The sequence below is a fragment of the Mustela nivalis genome (assembly GCF_964662115.1).
Source record: "Mustela nivalis genome assembly, chromosome: 7".
NCBI classification, from domain to species: Eukaryota; Metazoa; Chordata; class Mammalia; order Carnivora; family Mustelidae; genus Mustela; species Mustela nivalis.
In genome coordinates, this window is record NC_139026.1 from 47,384,488 (window position 1) to 47,408,987 (window position 24,500).

At 42.1% G+C, this 24,500-nt stretch overlaps 1 protein-coding gene and 2 long non-coding RNA genes across 4 annotated transcripts in view; 1 reads left to right on the plus strand and 2 right to left on the minus strand.

Moving 5' to 3' along the window:
- The window catches only part of MDM2 (MDM2 proto-oncogene), a 29,366-nt gene extending 25,589 nt beyond the window's left edge, over positions 1-3,777 (minus strand). The window contains exons 1-2 of one of the 2 annotated variants that reach the window (XM_082742905.1): positions 3,138-3,777; positions 2,311-2,395 (exon numbers count right to left, since the gene is read on the minus strand). In XM_082742905.1, the coding sequence (XP_082599031.1) occupies positions 2,311-2,391 (81 nt within the window). In that variant the 5' untranslated portion in view covers positions 2,392-2,395; positions 3,138-3,777. Of the gene's footprint in view, positions 1-2,310; positions 2,396-2,546; positions 2,961-3,137 lie in introns of those variants that run through there. The other variant, XM_082742906.1, reaches the window with a different exon arrangement.
- Positions 3,778-3,838: 61 nt separating this feature from the next.
- Positions 3,839-24,240, plus strand: LOC309870553. The gene is made up of 2 exons (XR_014314697.1): positions 3,839-4,938; positions 23,970-24,240. It is a non-coding gene; the product is annotated as an uncharacterized lncRNA (long non-coding RNA).
- Positions 15,923-20,504, minus strand: LOC309870559. Its single transcript, XR_014314706.1, has 2 exons — positions 18,047-20,504; positions 15,923-17,803 (listed from the first exon to the last, which is right to left on the minus strand). It is a non-coding gene; the product is annotated as an uncharacterized lncRNA (long non-coding RNA).
- Positions 24,241-24,500: the final 260 nt, after the last annotated feature.

Here is a 24,500-nt window from a genome sequence, read left to right on the forward strand (position 1 = left end):
GCAGGCTCCCTGCTGAGCAGAGAGCCCGATGCGGGACTCGATCCCAGGACCCTGAGATCATGACCTGAGCCGAAGGCAGCGGCTTAACCCACTGAGCCACCCAGGCGCCCCTAAAGCTCAAGTGTCTTTATAGCTTGCCACCACCACACAGACTGGTGCCTTTGTACCTCTCTTCAAGATACTCCTGTCCTTTGTCTAACTTTAAAATCTAACAGTATCTCAGTTTGGAATCTAACTCTCAAAAGCAGATTTAAGAAAATTGCCTATTTCCAACTAATCAACAGACTATTATTTAATAACCAAAAAACTGGGCACCTGGGTGGCTCAGTCATCTGCCTTCAGCTCAGGTCATAATCCCGGGGTCCTGAGAGCCCCAATCCAGCTCCCTGCTCAGGGTGAAGACTGCTTCTCCCTCTCCCTCAGCACTCTTCTCCTGCTCACACTCACTTTCTCTCTCTCTCAAACAAATAAAATCTTTAAAAATAATAATAATAACCACAAATCTTAAAATACACAGTAAGTGCAGTATTCAATCATTAACTACAAACTGTGTTCTGATCACACCTTTTTGTGGGTATCCTTACACATACACTTTACTTTCAGGCTACTTAAAGAATGAACTCTCTCTTGAGAGATAAAAAATTACTTTTTTTCCCCTCTTAAAATTTTATGTATGTTATATTAAGTTCAAACTTCACAGAACAACTCAAAGTAAAAATCTGCAATGGAAAGCCATCAGTTTATTAAGACCTAAAAGACATGCAATAAGAAAACCATAAAAGAAAATACCATTCTTAATCTTACATTTAACAACAAAAAGATATATTCCAGATGAAGATCTAGATGTGAAAATCAAAAATACTACCAGAAAATACAGGACTATAGCTGTATAATCCTGGGATGGGAGACGTCTTCCAAAGCTTGATATGAAACGCAAAAACCAACAAGTCAATAAATTTGACTTCATAAAAACATTCTCAATAGGAAAAACACAACAAAATTAAATGCAACCTTTTTAAATGATAAAAGTTACATATATTTGGGTGCCTGGTTGGCTCAGTTGGTTAAGAGAATGCCTTCAGCTCAGGTCATGATCCTGGAGTCCCAGGATCGAGTACCGCATCAGGCTCCCTGCTCAGTGGGGAATCATCTCCCTCTGACCCTCCCCTCTCTCGTGCTCTCTCTCTCTCTCAATTCTCTCTCTCAAAAAAATAAATAAAATCTTTAAAAATAAAATAATATAAAAGAAGTCTGAATATTAATTTCTTTAAAAAATAAAGTTACAAATATTTGAAACACACAGAACTACTAGAAATTAAGAAAAACACAATAAACCTAAAGGAAAAGTGGGTGGACAAGACCAAGCAAATCCCAGAAGAAATAAATGATTTAACAAATGACAATATGCCCAATCTCAAGAGAGATCAGGGAAATACAAATATAAAAAATGATATAGAATCTTTTACCACAAAAACAGCAAAATAATAACAAAAATTGATAATATTAAAAAACTGATAATATTCAGTGTTGGCAGTGGTATAAACTTTCACAATCTTTTGTTAGCAAGTCATGAATAGCAATCAAATATATGCACAGTTTAGGACCCAGAAATTTACTTCTGTATACAAAATCTTACAGGAGTCACGTAACACAGGATACACATACAAAGCAGGACTATTTGTAATACTCAAAAACTAAAGGCAATTTTTAAAAAGCCTATCTGAAAAAACCTATAGCAGAGGCATAAATTTTTAGAAAGGTACACTAATGCTTTGGAACACTAGGGAGCCATTAAACAGAATTCTATAAATTCATTGACACGGATGGAATATGCACCACACCTGTCTTAACAAAACATGACAATAACAGATTAAAATTTGCCCTTATATAGAGACACAGGAAAAATCTGAAAGAAGACATGGTTTAAAAAAAAAAGACTAGAATTTTCAAAAGCTTTCACTTTTTACATTTCTGTAATGCCTAAAATCTTTAGAAGCATGAATTGCTTTTATGACTTTTAGACATCTAATAAGTTAAATGCTGACAAGTCAAAATAGAAAAAAAAAAACATCAGTCAGTAACAAACATAACTTCAGCATCCATGCTGAATGGAACTCAATTCTAAACCCAGGGTGATAAAGGACGAAGAAAATAAATACCGACTCCTACGGTCAGCTTTTACATCTGTCCCCGGCATCAACGGCAGAATTTAAGCTGTGTACACAGTTTCCCTTAGAGGACAATACTGTAAATGGGGTCTATGGAATTTAGTAGATCACCTCCTAAAATAATCTCAAAAGAGATACCAACCAGGGTCTCTTGTTCCGAAGCTGGAATCTGTGAGGTGCTTACAGCACCATCAGTAGACACAGACATGTTGGTATTGCACATTTGCCTACAAGTGGGAAAAAGAACACAAGATAAAAAACTTGAAATAATGAAACGTCTGTGGAAAAAAACCAGAGTCCTACAGAAAGGATATAAATAATGCCCTTAAGTACTGCACTTACGAAAACCAATGCCAGTAGTCGCAAGCGGGTCCTTACCTGGATCAGGGTAGACTAAGTGCTCTACGTCGCTGACCCCGGGTACCTATCTGCAATCGCCGGCGAACACAGCTGGGGGAAAGCCTGGTTTAAATAGCCCCAGCTGGAGACAAGTCAGGGCTTAGCTCCTCTGACTGCGTCTTAGGAACGTGTCCGAACTTGACCAGCCCAAAGGGAAACGCTGAGTCAACGTGCCCACAGAACCGGCCCAAACTCGCCCAGACACGGCGCCCGGTTCACGCAGGCTACCGAGCAGGCACCTGTCATTATCCGGGCCGGGAGCCGGGAGCCGGCAGACCACGGCGCAGCACACCCCCCGCCTACGTGACCTTTACCCCGACCACCCGCGGAGCCCCCGAGCCCCCGCCCGCCCGACTCGGGGGCCCGAAACCCCGCCCTCCTCCCCCGCGGCGACAACCTCGCGTCCTACCAACAAAAACCTCCCCAAACCCACGTGCCCCGCGCCCCCCCCCCCACCACCACCAAACGCACAAAGGCAGCGAGCGGGATAGAGGCTGCAAACGACTGCGCGCAGGGAGACCCAAGTCACAAAACAGACCCAGAACTGCTCACGCGCTTCCCGGCCGGTACCTGCTCTTCACCAAGCGGCGTTGTCCGCGCCTGGAGTAGGGGGGTGGCGGAGACCCTCGAGACTCCCAAGTTCCCTTCACTGGGCGCGCAGAAGCCCGACGCTCTGGGCCTCAGCGACCATTTCACTCGCGGGGCCCAGGCCCCCGGGGCGCTCCCTCGCACCAGGTCCAGAGAAGGAGGCCCCTGGCGGCGAAAGCGGCAGGACCTCAGTCAGGGGAGTCAGGGCTGCCTCCGAGGCTGCGGCTCTTGCTCCATTTTCCTTCCAGCCACACAGGGCCACAGAGGCCCCACAAGGAGCCGAGCCAGCCGAGGTACGCCCGATGCGCGCCCCCTACTGCCCGAAGGGAGCGCGCCGGAAGCCGCGGCTCATCCGGGCGTTTACGCGCGCGCCCAGGCACCACCACGTTAACCAATTAGGGGAGGGGGCTGGGCCGGCCCCCTCCGCCAAGGGGCGGCCCGGGAGCGCGCGCGCGCTCCGCTTCAGGATGGGAGGGGCGACGGGGCCGCCGCGCGTCGGCCGCCGGAGCTGCTGGGGTGGGGTTCGGCCCGGCCCAGCCCGCCGCGCCTCGTTTGGCGCGCGACCCTAGGGACTTCAGCCGTTGTGCTATTTCTGTCTGTCATGTGTTTACAACTCCCGGCCGTGGTGGAAACGGCAGGCACCAGGCGTATTTAAGTGCCGCGACCAGAAACGAAACCAAAATTAACAGCTGTGCGACATATTAAGCCCACACCGCCAGCTACTGGAGTTGTACACAAATGAGTTATTTCAAGACTTCTTTTTAAAAAGTATGATTAAAACTACTACAATATAGACTTGTAACACGAGTGTTCTAGTTGGAGAAACAGAAGACTTGTGGCTCCGGTGACGGGGGGGAGCAGGGGGAGACAAAGAACAGCGGTTACTTTATATTTTATACTTTTAGAATCTTTGGGTTTGTTTAGATAACCTTCGTTCTCATTGAGAATATATATTTATATATCAGGGAATCTACTGAAAGACTCGCCTTGCCCTTTTGGCACATAGGCGTGGCAATTTAAAAAATGAATAAGGATGTAAGAATCAGATGGCTCAACCCAAAAACACTGTAAAAAGTCATTGTGTAAAAACAAACAACAACAACAACAGAAAGAAAACAAGGTTCTTTGGCCAGCAAGCAATTAGTTCCTTTTTTATAGGGACTTTTTTTTTTTTTAATAAAGTAATAACTTTCCCTTCTCCCACTCCCTAGCCTATAGAAAGGAATCTCTCTCAAACATACTGGTTACTCGGCTGATTTAATTGTTAACATTATTATCTTCAGGGATTTGGTTTGGCTTTAAAATTTTAAAAAATCTCATCTTTATCGTATCAAATACAGTGAGGTTTCTAGTTGTGAAACTGTGCTTGACACAAGATAAAATCTCAAGAGATGGAGAAAATACAAGAGAAGAACAGAAATGAGGGAAGAAGTGATAGGACTTAAGGTGTTGGGGAGAGAGGTGGATGAGGCAAGGATTCTATCTTTCAAGGAACTGGTATTAAAAACTTACCATGTGTAACAAGGACTACCCAAGGCCACTGGTAGTAAACAAGATAGTCATACCCCAGCTGTCACAGAACTTACCCAACTGACTGAATTTCCACTCAAAGTGAATGAGGATACCACTGACAAAAAGTCTGGAGGAAGTGAAAAGTTGGCTATTGTTGGGTTTTGAATGATGCACCACAGAACAAAGAGTTCAGTGGTAGAAAATGTGGAACTAAAGTCCGGGCTACAGATGGAGCTTTTGAGAGGACGACTGGCTCAACATGTAAGAAATGGTAAGTTCTTCAAAGAAAACATTAGACTGGGATAAGGCAGCAGGGGTAGAAACAGAAAGGAACAAGGGGCATGACCAGAAACACAGACCATATAATGGTGTTGCAGAAATGGTGTCCCAAAATGGTAAGTCAAGTAATGATATCAAATACTGCAGGAGTCAAAGAAATGAGGAATGGGAAATCACACTGAATCTTCTCACTTGAAAATCTGTTCCTGTTGTTTGTGACTTTACCATTAAGAAAAAAAAAAAAAAAAAATGCAAGGGCGCCTGGGTGGCTCAGTAGGTTGAGCAACTTACTCTTGGTTTGGGCTTGGGTCATGAACTTGGGTCAGGGGAGGGAGCCCTGAGTTGGGCTCCACACTCTTGGGGGAGTCTGCTTGAGATTTTCTCCTTCTCCCTCTCCCTCTCCCCACCAACTCACTTTTTTTTCTCTCTCTTTCAAATAAATAAATTAAAAAAAAAAAATACAGACCAGCTGCTGCTTTGTTCCTGCATTCCACTATTATCCTAGGTCATTCTGCCCTTATACTTACTCCAGGCTTTTCTAGGAGCAGACATGCACTTAATTTTTAGTAGCATTGCTTTTGATACCCTCCTTTGTTCCAAGAGATGGAGACACTTTGAGCATCTTAATATTCTTTGGAACCTAAACTTTGCAAGCACTTTCATGATAGACTTTTGTCCTGGTCCCAGACCACTTCATACTGGCATTTATTAATGACAACTGATTAATCCTTAAAGAATGAGGAAAAATAAACAAGATTTACCTCAGAAATGGTGTGCAGAATGTTTAGAATGCTGAAAGCTTAAGAATATTTACTTGGCTGTCTAAAAGTACGGAAGTAGTTCAAATTCTGATTATCTTTTCAAATGTCTGGAGATGAATAGTGTTATTTAAAAAGCAAAATCCCACCAAATGGTGAGATTTTTGTTTTTATTTTGGGAAGTAATTGACTTTTTTGTTTGTTTGAACTTGTCAGGTTAAAATATGCAGAAACATCCACAGAACAATTAATATCTAATGTAACCACTGCCTAGAATTCACATTTGTCATTCCTGCTTCAGATGTATTAAAAAATGGAATATTTTTAAAAAATGGAATATTAAAAAAAGTTGAAATTCACCAATTTTTATTCTTGATCCCATTCCCATTCTTCTGTGAGGCAGCTGTAACTATCAACTTGGTGTACACCTATTGAGTCCATGTTTTTATAACACTGACTATAAATTTATGAATCTGCAAACAGGAAGTACTGTATATGTATGTATATGCATACATATAAAAGAAATTACTGTGCCATAGGGTAGTAAGCCTTATGCTGAGTTTTGAAATCTAACAAGAAAAGCTGTATTATCTTTTTCAGTATTGTTTTGGCTGTTCTTGGATGTCACTTTTAGAATTAGTCTAAATCATAAAAAAGAATCCTATTGGAATTTTGATTCAAAGTGCTTTGGATCAATAGATTAGTTTGATGTCTTTTCAGTCTGGATTCTTCAGGTCTCCATTTACATCCTTTAATAATGTTTTATCATTTTCTCTTTAGGACAGTGATGGTTGATTTTTGTGTTTTGATCTGATAGCCATTAAAACTGCTGTATTCTGGGGGCGCCTGGGTGGCTCAGTGGGTTGAGCCTCTGCCTTTGGCTCAGGTCATGGTCTCGGGGTCCTGGGATAGACCCCCCACGTCAGGTTCTCTGCTCGGCGGGGAACCTGCTTCTGTCTGCCTCTCTGCCTGCCTCTCTGCCTGCTTGTTATCTCTGTCTGTCAAATAAATAAATTCTTAAAAAAAAAAAAAAGGAAAGAAAACTGCTGTATTGTTTTATAAATACTGTTAGTTTCTCAGTAGATGCTCTTGAATTTTTTATGAAAACAGTAATATCACCTGAAAAATCATCAATTTGTCTCCTCCTTTCTTATATCTACTTTTCTTGTCTTATAACCATTCTTTTATGGAATAGTAGCAAAGATAGTGGACATCTGGGGCACCTGGGTGGCTCAGTGGGTTAAGCCTCTGCCTTCAGCTCAGGTATGAGCTCAGGGTCCTGGAATCGAGTCCTGCATCCGTCTCTCTGCTCAGCAGGGAGCCTGCTTCCCCCGCCCCCTGCTTTCCTCTCTGCCTACTTGTGATCTCTCTCTGTCAAATAAATAAATAAAATCTTTTTTTAAAAAAAAGTGGACATCTGAATCTTATTTTTGACTTTAATAAAAATGCTTTTAAAGTTTGAGGTCTGTTGTAAGTTTTAGGTAGGTGCCCTTTAATACATTATAAAAGTTTCCTTCGATTCATGTTTTGGAAATTTTTTAAAAATATGAATGAGTGTTCAATTTCATATAATACCTCTTTATGTATCTGGAGATGATCATGTGGCCTTTCTCCTTAATCTGTTAATACGTTAAGACTGCAGTGATAGATTTTCTAATATTGAGCCAACCTTGTATAGACTCTACTTAGTTATACTGGGTCTTTTTTTTTTTTTTTTTTTTTTTTTTTTTTAAGGACACTGATGGATTGGGTTTGCAACAGGAATAGGAATAGTCTAGCAGGATGATATGGAGCATAACTGATAGCTTATCCTGTCCTCAGAGGTTACCACATATCTCAGGGATTTGAGTGGAAATACTGTCCTGTTGAGAACAGTTACTCAATTTTCCAAGGCTACGTTCAGATAAGGTGTAGTGCTTGACCTGAGATTCTGGTTCCCACCGGGCAATACAGGTTCAACCAGTTTGATGACTTTTAGCATTGACAGTTTTAAGGGCGGACCAGGAGAAAAACAGGTTACCTTCTGGAGGAATGAAGAGTTATAACTCCCCTACCTGGCACCCAGGTCCTCTCTGAGACTTGTGACTACATCCCGTCTGAACGTTGCTGAGCCACTCAACTAGCAGAAGAGACATAATGAGGTTGTGTAGCGCCCCCTGCTTTGGTGTGGAAGGGTTTCTGGAGTTTCTCACAAGTCAGTGGTCCCTGAAGAAGATGGTAGGGGTATAAGGAGTTTTGCTGGTAGCTCTCAGGATGGCCACTGCTATGGTAAGAGAACCCTGGCAGCAAGAGACACTGTACAATGTCCATTGGTGGAATGTACTGAGTTGGAGCAAAAAAAGTTGAGCTTTATTCAGAAGCCCTCCCCCCACCTCCCCCCCACCCCCACCCTCACCCCCAATTCCTGCCAGGACCATGCCTTAAGCCCCTTTGGAGAACTAGCTTTTAGATAACTGCCACCTGGAGGCAACTGATACCAATTTACATTAAACAGAGAGGACAAGACAACCAACAGAAAGGGGACAGAAACATCTCCATCATCTAGCTGGTATTTTTCATGTAAAGAAAACATGAGTACTTCCAACTAATGTAAGTACAACAAATTGTAAGGCCAATTGTGTAAGGAAAGATCACTTCCCCCTCCTCCTCCTCTTTTCCCCCATCAATGCCAAAGGAGTCTTGTAATAGTTTTCTATTGCTGTGTAATGAATTACCATAAACGTAGTGGCTTAAAGCAATACAAATATATTGTCTCATAACTCTGTGTGTCAGAAGTCCAAGTAAGCTCGACTGGGTTTCTCTGCTCCAGTTCTCATTAGGTCAAAATGAAGATTGGCCAACTGGGTTCTTATCTGGAGGCTCTAGAGAAAAACCTGCTTTCTAGCTCATTCAGATTGTTGTCCACCTTCAGTTCCTGGTAGTTGTAGAACTGTGATCCCCATTTCCTTGCTGTCAATAGGGGCACCCCCCTCGGCTCTTAAAGTCTACCTACATCCCTTAACACATGCGCCCCTTAATCTTCAAGTCAGCAATAGTGTGTTGAGTTTCCCCCGACACTTCAAATCTCTGACTCACTCCTCTGCCACCAGCCAAAGAAAACTCTGAGTTTCAAGTCTCTTGTGGTTAGAACTGGCCAACTCAGATAAACTCCTTTGTGCCGTGTAATATAGTGTAATCATGTGCATAATATCTCATTACATTTGCCAGGCTTTATGCAGACTCAAAGGGGAGAGGATTATACAGGGTGAGGACCAATGAGGGTCTATTCCGGAATTCTGCAAACCAGGAGTAAGAACAGGAAACAGGATGTGGGATGTGACAGAGCCATGCCCCACAGTCACATTTCCAGTTCCAGGTCACCAGAGCCACAAATTCAGCCTGCTCTGGGACATGAGGAAGGAAAGCTTTCAACCGAGTATGAATTGAAGTTTCAAAGTGAAGGAGTCAGCCTTAATAACCAAAATGAGACTGTTTTATTAACTAAAAGAACTCAGTAATGGTGAAGTTGGATTGAGATGTCATTGAGGGAAACTGCCTCCCAGTAAAAACAGGGATTACATAGTGCATTCAGCAAAACACATTTGATTGCTGCAAAACTCCCATAAGAAACTCGGTTTTTTTTTTTTTTCAAGATTTTATTTATTTTGAGAGAGAGAGAACATGAAAGCGAGAGCGCACAAGCAAAGGGAGAGGCAGAGGGAGAGGGAGAAGCAGACTCCCCACTGAGCAGGGAGCCCAACTTGGAGCTCGATCCCAGGACCCCAGGATCATGACCTGAGCCGAAAAACAACTGAGTCACCCAAGTGCCCCTATACTGATATTTTAAATTTGGGATTTTTTTTTTTCTTTAAAGATTTTATTTATTTATTTGAAAGACGGAGATCACAAGTAGGCAGAGAGGCAGGCAGAGAGAGAGAGAGAGGGAAGCAGGCTTCCTGCGGAACAGGGAGCCCGATGCGGGGCTCGATCCCAGGACCCTGAGACCATGACCCGAGCCAAAGGCAGCAGCCCAAACCACTGAGCCACCCAGGCGCCCCAAATTTGGGATTTTTTTGTCCAGGTTTTTGAGATTGGTCTTTCTTCTTTCCTTATATATTCTTATTTTTATATAATTTTTTTTTAAAGATTTTATTTATTTATTTGGCAGAGAGAGAGATCACAAGTAGGCAGAGAGGCAGGCAGAGAGAAAGAGAGGAGGAAGCAGGCTCCCTGTGGAGCAGAGAGCCCGACGCGGGGCTCGATCCCAGGACCCTGGGATCACGACCCGAGCCGAAGGCAGCGGCTTAACCCACTGAGCCACCCAGGTGCCCCTTTATATAACGTTTTAATGGTTTTATGAGTTGAGTAGTTTTTTCTATTCTCTGAAACATCTTGTATATAAGACTGAAACTACCTGTTTATTAAAGGCTCAGTAAAACTGATCTATGAAATGATTAAGGCTTGGAGATGTCTTTTGGTATTGGAAATTTTTTGACTACTAAAGAAATTTCAATTTCTTTAATGAGTACTGTTTAGATTTCTTTTTTTTTTTTTTTTTTCTGTTTAGATTTCTTATTTCTCCTGAAGTCAGTTTTGTTCTAGGAAATAAAATTTCCTAGAAAATTATGCATTTCTCGGGCACATGGGTGGCTCAGTTAATTAAATGTCTGCCTTCAGCTCAGCCTGTTTCCCCCCTCTCCCTCTGCCTGCCGCTCCCCCTGCTTGTGCTCTCTTTCTCTATCAAATAAATAAATAAACTCTTTAAAAAAAATTGTGCATTTCAAGCTCATGACTGATACAAATTTGTATTGAGCAAATAACTGTGGTATAACCCAGAACTGGCAAATCTGACAGCTTAGGCAGAGGTGGGGTCTTTGAATGATATGTTGGCATGAGCTTCAAATTACAATCTCACAAAAGTAGTATTGTCTTGAGGAGTGTACCTTTGGAGAGCAACCTTTGGTAGCAGTAAAGCTTTTCTCCCAAGGCAAGTTGGGTGGTGGTTGCTATCCTCAGTGGATGCTTTGAGCAGGTCAGAGAATTCCTGCCCTGGAGGTCAAGGTTCTCTGCCTGAACACTCAGTTTTATGCTTTGCTGGTCTCTGAGTTGTTTGAAACTAACAATTACAACTGGATCTGGATATTTCTGCTACTGATCTTCAAAGTGGTTAAAAAAGACAATGCCTTCTTCTGGAACACTGAAAAGAAATTTTAAAAATAAATAAAAATTAAAAAAAAAAAAAAAAAGACACTGCCTTCTCCATGATGAGTAGCGGCCTCATCGACCTAGGGGTCCTCACATTTTTTCTCACGTGGCTAGATCTAGAAGGGGACAGCCAATTTCTCTTTGTCAGTCTTGTAATTCAGGTCACCATAACACTTGGTTTTGGTTTTGGTTTTAAAGTCATGATAGTCTGTTTCTTCATTGTGAGCCAACACTATCACTTACACAGACTATGTCAGACTTTTGGGGTCAAACTGTTCCCCAGAACCCAAAATAAAGGACAGAAAGTTAAGAAAAAGAAGTACAAATGACTGGCCTTGTAGTACCTGCTCAACCAAAAATAGCTCAGGATACTCTCATTGATGGGAGTCCTGGCAGCATAGGACTTACTTACTTACTCCCTGGCTGGAACAAACAGGCACTGAAACCATGGAGGGAAACAGACCTATCAACAATACATATTGTAATGGATTTTTATTAAGTAGAGCAGTGGCCCATTTAACCCACTACAACTCAGACAGGCAAAAAAAAAAAAAAAAAAGTTTTAATTTTACTTACAATTATTGCTGAGGCTATCCCTGGATTTTAATAGGAAAACTCACTAAGTGCCCAATATTACTTAAATCTGGCTGGGTTTAATCATTTAAACAGTCCATTTAGACAGTTTCCCGTCTCTTTTAAGTAGAATTATTTTAGGTGCTTGTGGTACTTAACAGTTTATCTTAAGGACTTCAATGAATAGTCATGCCACAAATATTCTGGTTTCAAAAAATAGATGGAGGGGGGTGGCTAGATGGCTTTGATGAAGTTCTAGAACTTAGGTGAGGTTCGGTGGGGTGAGGTTCGGAGCCGACGGCTAAGAAAGAATTCTTAAGACGTCTTTGATGCAAAAAGGTGGTTTATTAGAGCACAGGGCCAGGACCCGTGGGCAGACGGAGATGCTGCACAGGGCATGTGAGGAGTGGCTGGTTATATACACAGGAGTTGGGTAGGTGAGGACAAAGGGGTGTTCAGAAGGGCTATTGGGGTAAAGAAGACTGTCAGGATATTGAAGTCCTGGTTACTATCAAGCCAAGGCCACTTTCCCTCTAATGAGGCACTAACATAAAGACAATTGGGAGTCTCCTGGTGGAATGTTACCTTCCTGCTATCAAGCGTCCTTGTTAGTGAGATTTGGGTTTAGAAGAAATTTAACTTTATTTACTTTTCCTTCTACCTCAGCCTCCTTCAGTTTTTATGGAGGGGAGGGCAACATTAGGGCTTGAGGAACTGAGTTATGTGCCTTTGGAAATTGGGCTATTGATAAGGTAAATTCTTTGTTGTAAATCTCAAGGACATTTGTAAACCAAGGAAGACTCCTGCCTTGCAGGATTGTGATCTCTGCAAGTTAACTATTTGTTTTCCTTCCAGGGCAGTTAGGGGTGCCTGAGGAATGTGACACATATTACCGAGGGGAGCCTGTGGAGAGGGGGTGCAAGGTGCCAGCTTTTGCTTTGTTTTCAGCCAGCCTCCTGCTCCCTCGTCAGCTTCACTATGGAGCATGCGACTCTTGATCTCGGGGTTGTAAGTTCTAGACCCACACTGAGTGTAGAGATCACTTAAAAATAAAATCTTAAAAAAAAAAAAAGATTAAAAAAAAAAAAAAAAAGATGGATAAAGGGGCACCTGGGTGGCTCAGTCGTTTAAACATCTGCCTTCAGCTCAGGTCATGATCCCAGGGTCCTTCTTTCATATATTTACACACATTTACGTGTGTTCCTTAGGCAATATGCAGTTTCATTCCATGATGTCATTGATTTTCTTTTTACATGAAGTGGCATCAACAATATATCCGTAACTTGCTTTTTCATCCAGTTGGACATGGTGGAATGCCATCCAAATCAGCACTGACTGCCGGGGCGTTCTTGAGATGGCCTCCTACCGCTGCTTACGTAGTTTGGATGTACACTTTGTTAGCCATTGTTCTAGTCATAGTTCAGCTATGACTAGAGGAACTAGTCCCTAGGAACTTTCCCTATGAGGAACTCTGCAACCGGGCATGTTTGTACATGTTTTCTTATGCACAAGGGCCAGTGTTTTTCCAAAGCAGACACCAATAGCTGGAATTGTTGGCTCATAGCATACATGTATTTTTATGTTACTCACTATTGCCAAATTGCCCCTTTACATGACTGTATAAATATTAAACTCCCATTACCAATGTGCATGTATGCTTTCTCACACCCACACCAAGACATTTTATAACCATGTTTAATTTTGGGGGCACCTGGGTGGCTCAGTGGGTTAAGCCTCTGCCTTTGGCTCAGGTCATGGTCTCAGGGTCCTGGGATCGAGCTCCGCGTCAGGCTCTCTGCTCGGCAGGGAGCCTGCTTCCTCCTCTCTCTCTGCTTGCCTCTCTGCCTACTTGTGATCCTCTCTGTCAAATAAATAAATAAAACCTTTAAAAAAAATGTTTAATTTTTGCCCATATAATGATTGAAAACTGTTAACCCAATGTTCTAAATATAATCATTTTTTCTTGATAATTCTATTCATATGTTCATTGGCCAATTATATTTATTTTTTTCTATAAATAACTTGTCCTATTATTTTTTTCATCATCCCATTGGTCTGAGTTTTCCCTTTTAGTAGAAATGCTTTATAGATCTAAATGCTAACCTTTTCTGTGCTATACATATGGCAAATACTATCTCCTAATCTGTCACTTGTTTCTGGACTTTGCCTAAACATGTTGTAGGTGTAATTCATACCCATCAATCTTGGAACTTCACTAAGGATGCCTTTTTTAGCAGACAACTTTGACACACCGCTCACAGGAATCAGTCTTCATGGAGTCAGACTTATCAGTCTATTCCTTTACATAGTTCGCATTTAGAGGTCTCATTTAGAATGACTTCTAATTTCCCAAAGTCATAAACATACTCTCCTATATTCTCTTCTAATATATGTAGAGTTTTGTTTTTTGTTTGGGTCTTTAATGCCTCCAGAATATATTTTTGTGAATGGTCTTAGGCAGAGAATGTAACTTCCTTTTTATCCAAATGATCAGCTGTCCCAACACTACTTACTGAATTTGAAATTCCCCAGTGAGAGGGGATTCCATCTTTACTGTACATACCAACCTAACTTGGATGAACTAGCCATCTACATGAATAATCCATGCTAAGTTAAGGCTTACACACAGGCAGCTGAAATTAGGCAACCACCCCAGATTTATCTAAGCAAGCAGGATGTGTCCTTCAAATGAAAATTGTAACTCGGTTATCTTAGAGACTTCTGAAATAATACATAGTAGAGGACTGCTATATTTATACACAGAAGTATGTAAAAAAGGGAATTAAATAGTAAGAATTTGATAATGATTTTGTGGCATGCAAACAAGCAATTCACTAGAGAAAATTATAAAATTTTCTAGGTCTTTCCAGGCTTAAAAAGAAATAGCTTTCTATATTAGCTTACGCCTTTACTTTTGATGATATGTCAATTAAAAAAACTTTCTTGTAGCCTATCTAATCTTCACATAAAACAAGGGGATGCCCATAGAGAGGAAATTAGTATTTCAAGTATATCTAATTTTCTGAATTGAGAAATTATTACGCTTACACATCAGTCCCTTGAGAGATCTTAAAGAACTCAAGCCAGTTAGTGTTCTGAATTTCTAATTCTGTGTTTTATTTCTAGTGCTGTATAGTGCCAGGTACATAGAACGTATTCAGTTCATTTGTTAAATGAATGGATGGCCAAACCACCACTTTCGTTTTGTTAACATTTTAAATGCTAAGAATCATAGTCATTCCCCACCCTCAGTATTACTGTGTAAATGATTTCTTTCAGCAGAGGGATACAGACCCACAGCATGAAGTAGAGCCAATCACATTCAAGTCAGATCACAAATACCTCATTCATTTATTCACTCATTCAGTAAGAATTTGCTAAGAACTTATTAATCATGATGCTCAGCTCTGGGGAATACAATAATAATAATTTCTTTAAAAGACACAGTTATCATATTTAACCAGACTCTAGTTTGGTAGAGGGGATTATAACTACAAGTAGTTGGAAGTTCAAAGCAGCAGATTAAAAACAGGGGTGATACTAAGCAGTTTGTACTCAGAAATGAGAGAAAACCAGACAGGTCCCCAGATCTCCAGGGCCCTTACCCATCTAACCAAGGGTCAGGTATAAAGTATAGAGTAAAAACTCCAGCTCTTTCCAGAAGATTGGGGAATCACACAGATCAGCAGACCAAGAACTGTTAGACATTTAGGTGCTTTCCAATTTTTTTTGCTACAAACAGTAGGGTCATGATAAACTTCCCTGGACAAAAATCCTTATGCACATCCTTACTTCCTTGGGATCAACACCTCCTTCCTTGGGATCACATGGATTCTCTGGGTCAAAGAAAGGCTATGCCAATTTACAGTCCTATGCTGGATAGAAGAGAGTGCTTGTTTCCCTATATCCTTTGGCTATACTAAATTTAGAAAGATGTGGATTTATAGGTCTCTATGAAAATTAAAACCAAATGTTTGTCAATTTTGTATATTAAAAATTTCCATTTTCATCTCAAATCTATTTTAATGAGTTAGAAAAACTTGTGTGCTACATTTATTTAAAAGAGGAATTCACTTTACCTTATATTGCAGTGACCACTGGGGGCTTGCTCGTTTGCACTAACATTCCTGACTTGTAGAGAAGTGCTCCACAATGCTTTAATGGGTGGGTTTAAGGTTGAACTGATAGAAGGAAAAAAGGGTGGGGGGGGGAAGGTTAAGAAAAACCCGTAATATGATAGCAAAGGTAGACAAAAAGAACAAGAATGTGGAAAAAAACAAAAAAGCAACCACAGAGAAGTGAGAAGGCCCAGACTTCTGCCACCACAGGTTCTACCTTTCGGTTCAAACATTTAGCAACTGTAGCTTCCTTTATAATTAGAGGAGGAAATGAAAGAGTAAGCACAATTATAGGCTGAGAAGTAATGACCGGGCCTAATATGAGGAATCAGCATAGATTTTTTTTTTTGAAGATTTTATTTATTTATTTGAGAGAGAGAGAGCATGCAGGGGAAGCAACAGGGAGAGAGGGAGAAGCAGGCTCCCCTCCTGCAGGGAGGCTCCTCTCCAGCAGGGAGCCTGATGCCGGACTCAATCCCAGGACTGTGAGATCATGACCCGAACCAAAGGCAGCCACTTAACCGACTGAACCAGCCAGGCATTGTGTCGCAATTTGCTAAGTCACCAGGATTTTAGAGCTCTGGCTCCATTAGTCACTCTTTCCTTTTAAGTGGTTCCTTCTCTGGCTTTCTGACTGATTATTGTGTTGTTAATAAACCCAGCGGGACTCTTCAAACCTTTCGGAACATTTTGAAAATGAATTCAAATTCTAATAACCAGCATTTCTGAATGTGGAATGTAAATCAATTAACTACCTATTTGATTTCTTTCTACCTCTTAGGATCTTTTCTCTTTGAGAGAATTTGCTGAGCTAAAATTTAATTTAAATACTTTAAAGATGACAAAAGAGGAAGTTTCTCTACAGAGTTTAAGATTTAGAAAGCAGTGGCTCCCTCTAACGGCCAGAAAATGCCACAATCTCTGGTTTTGTTTTCAAACTTCAGGGTGGTGTGGTTAGTATTAAAAATCTGGAAAGGGTTAAATGTTTCATCCCTCATCACTTCACTTAAAAGTGTCAGCACTTTTGGGGTGCCTGAGTGGCACATTTGGTTAAGCGTCTGACTCTCGGTTTCGGTCCAGATCCTAAGTTCGGGGTCCAGAGATGGGGCCCTGCATCGGGTTTCACGCTCAGCAGGGAGTCAACTTGAGTGTCTCTTTCCCTCTGCTCCTCCCCTGCCTCTTTCACAAATAAATGAATGTTTAAAAGCATGTCAGCACTTTAAAGTTATTTAAAGATGCAAATCCAAATATGCCACATAAAAAAGGAACAAAAATGAGTACATTTTATTTTTTCATTTTTTTTAAAATAAATTCTACTCCCAATATGGGGCTTGAATTTACAACCCCAAGATCAAGAGTCTGATGCTCAACAGACTGAGCCAGCCAGGCCCCAAGAATAATTGTTAAAAATAGTTTTAAAAAATAACCTATTGGGGTGCCTGGGTGGCTCAGACAGTTAAGCATCTGCCTTCAGCTCAGGTCAGAATCGAGGCCCCCATGCTGGGCAGTGAGCGGGCTTCTCCTCCCTGTGGCCCCACCCCCAGCCATGGTGCTGTCTCTCTCTCTCTCTCTTTCAAATAAATAAATAAAATCTTAAAAGAAATAAAATTATTGTCTGTTTTTAAAAGTTAGGCTGAGGGGTAGAGGAGTTGGAGAGATGTTGGTCAAAGGGTAAGAACTTGCAGTTAGAAGATGAGTAAGTTCTGGCAATCTGCACCTTGCTGTGCTTATGGTTAATGATACTGTATTATACACCTCAAAGTTGCTAAGAGACTAGATCTTAAATGTTCTTACCACAAAAAAAGAAATAATCACGTGAGCTGATGGACGCGTTAGCTATGGCGGTAATCACACTGCAACATGGCAGTCTATCAAATTGGGCCGTTGTATAGCTCACGCCTGCATCATGTTACATATAGTTGTCCTATAATTGAGATATCAACTGTATCTCAATTAAAAAAAAATAAAACCAAGTGAAAAAAGATAGATTAGTGGATATATATTTATCAATTACTTGATTTCTGATATGTTTCCTAAAGCAGTGGATGTTTAAAACATGTATTTCTAAAATTTCAGTGAAAACAATATCACATAAATTGTGCAAATAATCACTTGAAATTTAAGTACCAGTTTTTTTTTTTTTAAGATTTTATTTATTTATTTGACAGAGAGATAGAGAGCACAAGTAAGCAGACCAGCAGGCAGAGGGAAAGAGAGAAGCAGGCTCTCTGCAGAGCAGGGAGCCCAATGCAGGACTCCATCCCAGGACCCTGGAATCATGACCCGAGCCGAAAGCAGCTGCTTAACCAACTGAGCCACCCAGGCACCTCTTAAGTACCAGTTTTTAAAAAGGTAGTCTTTATTATGATTAAAAATAAAGTTAGGGGCACCTGGGTGGCTCAGTGGGTTAAGAGGCCTCTGCCTTCAGCTCAGATCATGATCTCAGCGTCCTGGAATAGAGCCCCACATTGGGCTCTCTGCTCAGCAGGGAGTCTGCTTCCTCCTCTCTCTCTGCCTGCGTCTGCCTACTTGTGATCTTTGTCTGTCAAATAAATAAAAAAAATCTTTAAAAAATAAGAACTAAAAATAAAGTTAAAAAGTAAAAAAAAAAAGTAAACTAGCATCTAGACCAGACTGTGGCCCAGTGTGGGTGAAAACAGTCATTTAGTTCAATGTGAGAGAAAAATCCTGTGTGACCAAGGGGGTCATGAGCTTCTTCAATTATCACTGCAATCCTATCTGCTAGGTATCAACATATTTTAAGCTGGAATTTGGCTGTGCTCCTTTTTTTTTTTTTTTTTTTAAAGATTTTATCTATTTGACAGAGACACAGCAAGAGAGGGAACACAAGCAGGGTAGTGGGAGAAGGAGAAGCAGGCCTCCTGCTGAGCAGTGAGCCTGATGCAGGCCCATCCCAGGATTCTGGGATCTTGACCTGAACTGAAGGCAGACCCTCAACGACTGAGCCACCCAGGCACCCCTGCTGTGATCCTTAATTCATACATTTGACCGATATGTATTGGCACAACGCAAGGCATTTGAAAGATCGCCTGATGCAAATACAAAGTCCTGAGGATCAGCTGGTCAAGCCTCTGCCTTCGGATCAGGTCATGATCCCAGGGTCCTGGCATGCAGCCCCATGTTGGGCTCCTCCCTCAGTGGAGTGTCTGCTTCTCCCTCTCCCGGTTTCTCTGCCCCTCTCCTTGCTCTTGCTCTCTCTCACTCTCTCTAAATTAATAAATGAAGTATTAAAAAAATAAAAAATCTTAAAAAGAAGAAGTTCTTGTGTTTTTGGAGCTTGCAGTCCTGTAAGAAAGAAAGAGTATAAATAAATAAGTATCTAATTGCAAATTGGGATGAAGCTGTAGAAGGAAGAGAACTGCGTTCTTTTTTCTTTTTTCTTTTAAAGATTTTATTTATTTATTTGACAGACAGATCACAAGCAGGTAGAGAGGCAGAACCCTAGGATCATGACCTGAGCCGAAGGCAGAGGCTTTAACCCACTGAGCCACCCAAGTGCCCCTGAGAACTGGGTTCTTAAAAGAGAGACTAACAGGGGCATCTGGGCAAAGAAGTGGATACAGACTCCCTGAGATCTGCATGAAGGGGAGTTCCACAAGCAGAGGGTGGGGTCCCCTTTGCAGTCAGACGGAAACTCTAAAGGAGACACCATGAGTAATCACACAATTACTCATAAGACTGCAGTGTTTTGGTATAATAGGTGATATATTAACAAGAAAATTCTTGCTCCTATATGTGTAATTGCATAACATTTCAGTATTTTGCATATGGTCATGTTCTCTGGCCTTTAGATTGAAGGCTCTGAGATGAATGTCTCAGAATGTCCTCCCTTTATTTCCATTTTTCTGGGTTAGCACAGAGTAGTGCATGCAGAAGGCTCTTAACTCGTGCTACCAATGGAATAGAGGACTATTTCTCTGCAACTGCCTCTTTGGGAAAGTCCCCTTGGTGAGACAGCTTTGCCCGAGGTTCTGTGTTCCTAACATGTAACAACATGTCTGCCGTTATCAGTGCTCAATATGTATTTGTGGAACCGTAAAGAAAAGACCAAGTGAATGACATTTTTCACTACATTCATGTGTCTGTTTCCGCATGTCCAATTAAACCTCTCATGTAATTCAATCATTCAACGGATCATTGCTGAAGACACGTAGTGTGCCAGGCTTATTACCAGTGTTGGAGTCCAAAGATGAGCGGAAACAGACAAGACTCTGCCTTTGTGAAGCTTACAGTCTGTTACATGTTAGGAAAGTCAGAGGTAGAATATTGATCAAGCATTTGAGGTGCCTGGGTGGCTCAGCAGTTAAGGGTCTGCCTTCAACTCAGGTCATGATCTCAGGGTCCTAGGATCTGAGCCCCGCATTGGGCTCCCTGCTCAGCGGGAAGCTGTTCTCCCTCTCCTACTCCCTCTGCTTGTGTTCCCTCTCTCGCTGTGTCTCTGTCAAATAAATAAATAAAATCTTAAAAAAAAAATAGAAAATTGATCAAGCGTAGTCTGTGTTTTCTTTCTTGCCAGGAGAGGCAAGAAAGGTCCAGGCCTTGATTTAACCACATTATTTCCAGAAGCTCCAAGCAGGATCCTTGGTGAACAGAAGCCAGAGTCTACTATTAGGGCTTAGGTATAGACAGCAAGAGCCTGGTGGACTGGGGTTGGTCTCTCGGTAAGGAGTGTGGTTCTGTTGCAGTCCAGGTGACAGAGTGTCTATAACCACGGAGCAAATCTGGCTTTCTGAGTTAGGTTTGCACCTTCATCCAATGCCTGTGGATTGGAGCCAGGGGATGTCGGGGGTGGGGGGTGATGGCCTGAGAAGAAGCAAGCAGAGAAGATTTCACAGAGAAGAGTAAAGAGATGCTGCTGGGTCAGCACAAACATCTCAAGAATGTGACATGGGTGGTCTCGCTGTCCTCCTACCCACACTGACATCGAGGTCCACTTCCCTTCCCTTCTGGAGAGGGAATTACCACCTCAGGCATCTCTGCATAGACTTGGCAGCAGGACGTTTGACTTTTTTACCCTCCTGACAGGACCACGCAGAAGTTAGACAAATCACTCAGTGACCAACCTGTGTCGCAGAGAAAGAGAACCTGTCATGGACTGGATTACTGGCTTCACAGCTCATTGCTCTTTATGTCTCATTTAGAATGAGACAAAAGCTTCATAAAGACTCAATACATGTGTGACTGTTCAAGATGAGAGAGAAACTTGTCAGGGGAATTATTCAGAGCAACTCCTCTCCAATGAGCAACTGTCCCTCAAGTGATGGATGCAATGTGTCAGAGGCTCTGACGGCTTCCAGTTCTCCAAACCCAAAGTAAGGAGGGGTAAATTAGATACATTAATCATCAAAGAAAGAAAGAGAGAGAGAGAGAGAAAGAGGAAAGAAAGGAAAGGAAAGGAAAAGGAAGGAAGGAAGAAAAAGAAAGGCTTTTAATGCACTAACAAGGAAGTTTTTAAACATTGAGTGATTGTTTTCTCAAAAAGAGGCTCTAAAGAATAGAGGTTCTGTGGCCAAACCTCCTGGTGTTCTAGCTCTGCCACCATTTTCCTACTCTCAGCATGCCTCAGTTTGCTTATCTGCAAAATGGGGATAACAAGATTGTAAGAAGGATTAAACAAGTTAGTGCATATACTATTACAATTTTTAATGGTAAGAACATAGAGTCCCCCTTGAAGGAGTCCTAAAAATTACTCCTGTTATCTAGAACTGACTATTCTCTTTCCTGTTTTGTCTTTCTGTTGTTGTTTTAAGATTTATTTATTTATTTGGGAGAGAACGAGAGAGCGAGAGAGAGCAGAAGCACAGGGAGGGAAAGAGGAACTTGAGCAGACTCCCTGCTGAGCTCGGAGCCCAACACCCGGCTTCATCATAGGATGAGGCAAAACCATGAGTCCAATGCTTAACTGACTGCACCACCCAGGGGCCCTTCTTTCTTAAGTGCCTAGCGATTTCCTGCCTTGGGACCTGGGCCCTTGCTATATCACCTTTCCAGAAACCTATTCCCCAGTCTTGAGCATGGCAGAGCCCCTCCAACCCTTGAGTTCTTGGGTCAGAGGTCATCTCTTCAGAGAGGCCTTTTCTAACGCAGCCCGTCCTCCATCCTTGGCTACTGTGTCCTCCATTCCCTGTGTTTATTCTCTTCATGGAATCGATCGCGTTCTGAAATCACCTTGTTTACTTCTCTCTTTGTTGGTTGTCTTCTGTCCCTGGTACTGCTGCTCCCCAGGGGCAACCCCTAAGACATCCTGAAAGCCTAGGGCAGTGATCATGAAGCTTCACATGAACCTCTTGCAAGGGTCTTGTGAGGTCAAAACTCTTCATACTAACACTTGATTCGCTTTGCACTGACACGTGTGGACTCTTGCACTGATGGTGCGAAGACAAGGATGGGCGAGACTACTGGCACTTGGCATGACTCAAGGCCTTGGCACCAGCCGTACCAGCCGTACCACCTTATCCCTCACCACTGCGCCCTCACGCGAAACAATAAAAGTCGGTTTCACTTAGATGTCGCTTAACAGTGCCCTCGAAGGAACCCTCACAATGGTCCCTTTCATTGGGACCCTTGAGCACAGGACTTTTCAGGAGCACAGGACTTGAGCACAGGACTTTTCAGGAGCCTGGGTCATACAAAGTGCAGAGAGCACAGGGGCACGCACTGACATATGCCGGCAGGCACCTCGAGCAAGAGCTCGCCCCGCAGCAAGCTGTGAGCCGCAGTAAACCACAGTGGTCCTGGGACACCACTGATTCTTTTTTTTTTTTTTTTTTTTTTTTTTGCTAAAGATTTCATTTATTTACTTGACAGACAGGGATCACAAGTAGGCAGAGAGTCAGGCAGAGAGAGAGAGAGGAGGAAGCAGGCTCCCTGCCGAGCAGAGAGGCCGACGACGCAGGGCTCGATCCCAGGACCCTGAGATCATGACCCGAGCCGAAGGCAAAGGCTTTAACCCACTGAGCCACCCAGGCACCCAGACACCACTGATTCTTGAAAGAGCAGTGATGGACTGTGGATGGGAGCACAAACGGAAGACTTGGTTTTGAGGGCTCACTGCTTAGGGCTGATCGCATCTAATAGGGGACCAGCACTGTTTGACCCACTGTGTTACCAGCACAGTGTTACCCGCTGGCAACAGACACGTTTTCCGCTCTCAGGAAGCATCAGAGAGAATAAATCGTGGCAGGCAGGATGGAGATTTGCTTCGTCTTTGAAGCGAGGGGCTGGGAGGAGAAAGAGAGGTGAAAAGGAAACCATTTAGGAAACACTTTCAGTACAGTAACCTCTCTGCAAACCACTGTTGTTTATTATTAGCAAAGCAGAGAGAAGGGTTATTGGCTCTGAGCCAAAACGGAGAAACAATCTTCTAAAACGGTGACCCTGACCGGTTTTTTCAGCAGAAGGAGATTCGGCATCCATGGATGCTTTAAGGATCTTGCTTTTCTCCTTTTATAGAGGAGCCTTGCTCATCCAGAGAAGTTCCAGCATGAGAACATTTACAGTTAACTGGGAAGCAGCTGTCGCAGATACCCTGATTACAAATTCTGTCTGATTTACAAGGAGAATGATGATTAACTTTTCACCCTTGTGCCATACACCTTGTTTCATTGCCAAAGTCACTTAAGTTCAGGCTGCGATCACAAATCTTATACTTTTAAAATAACGCTCTTAAACTCCTCCTGAATTTTTCTTCCCCCAAAGATTTTCGCCACAACCACAGTTTAAACAAGTCGTCCCTGCTTTCTCCCCTCTGTGTCCTGACTGTGCATTCATTCCGTGTTGACCTGGAGTCTGGGTCTGGTCCCTCCGCACCAGGGCTCTGAGGCATACATGCTGGAGAAGACAAACCTCCTTTTCACAGGCTGAGGGCAGAAAACTGCATTCCTTCAATCTTAGGTCCGACAGTTTGTTCTCCAACCCAAAAAAAAAGCAAAGGTCTCAGAAAAGCAGAAAGAAGATTTTAAGTTTTTAACCAAATGCGTGACTTTAGAAATTATGCCTTGAGATTTTAAAACCAAATGTAGAACTAATGTAAATTTGAGTAATCAATCTAGGACAGCCCAAATGTCCTGCATTAGGAATAATATTAGAAATCCTAGAAACTAGGGACGCCTGACTGGCTTAGCCAGAAGAACATGTAACTCTTGATCTCAGGGTTATGAGTTCAAACCCCACACTGGGTGTAGAAATGACTTAAAAAATAAATAAACTTAAAAAAAAAAAAAGGTAGAAAATGGGCCAAAGAAATGTCTCTCTTGCTCACTCCCTTTCTCCTTATTTATTTATTATTTTATTTATTTATTTATTTTTATTATTTATTTATTTATTAATCACATTTCTTTTTTGTTATTCTTTTTAACTTCACTGAGAAGTTCTGCGAACGGCTTCATCGGTTCCCTGCTCCTGAGCTGTTCTGCTTCTCTTAGGACGCTGACTTACATCCTTTCTGGCTCCAAGCCCACATCTCGGACAAAGAGTGTGGCCCTTCTCCTGCTCCTACTCCTTCCACCTGGAGTGCCGTCCAAAGCCCCCCGGAAGCCACAAGATCACCTGGTCCAATAATATCTTAAAATCTAATGGTTCTATATTCTACTCTATTCTCAGCAGTATTTTAAAGCAATAAAATATGGTTTGAATACAGCATTTTTACTGTTTGGGTAAATGTATGGAAAACAAAAGTGTCTTTTTTATAGTCTTATGTTAATCCTCACTGGTGGAAATGTTTCTCGAGCACTTGGCAAGAATGTGTGTTCGGTGCTGGCTGAGTGCAGGGCCCTCCTAGCCCTATCAGACAAGCTGGCTAACTTTCAGGCTATTTGTTTCGTCATTTCTGATAGAGCTGTGTAAAATTTTTCAATTTTCCTTTTTAAATTTTTTTTTAAGATTTTATTTATTTATTTGAC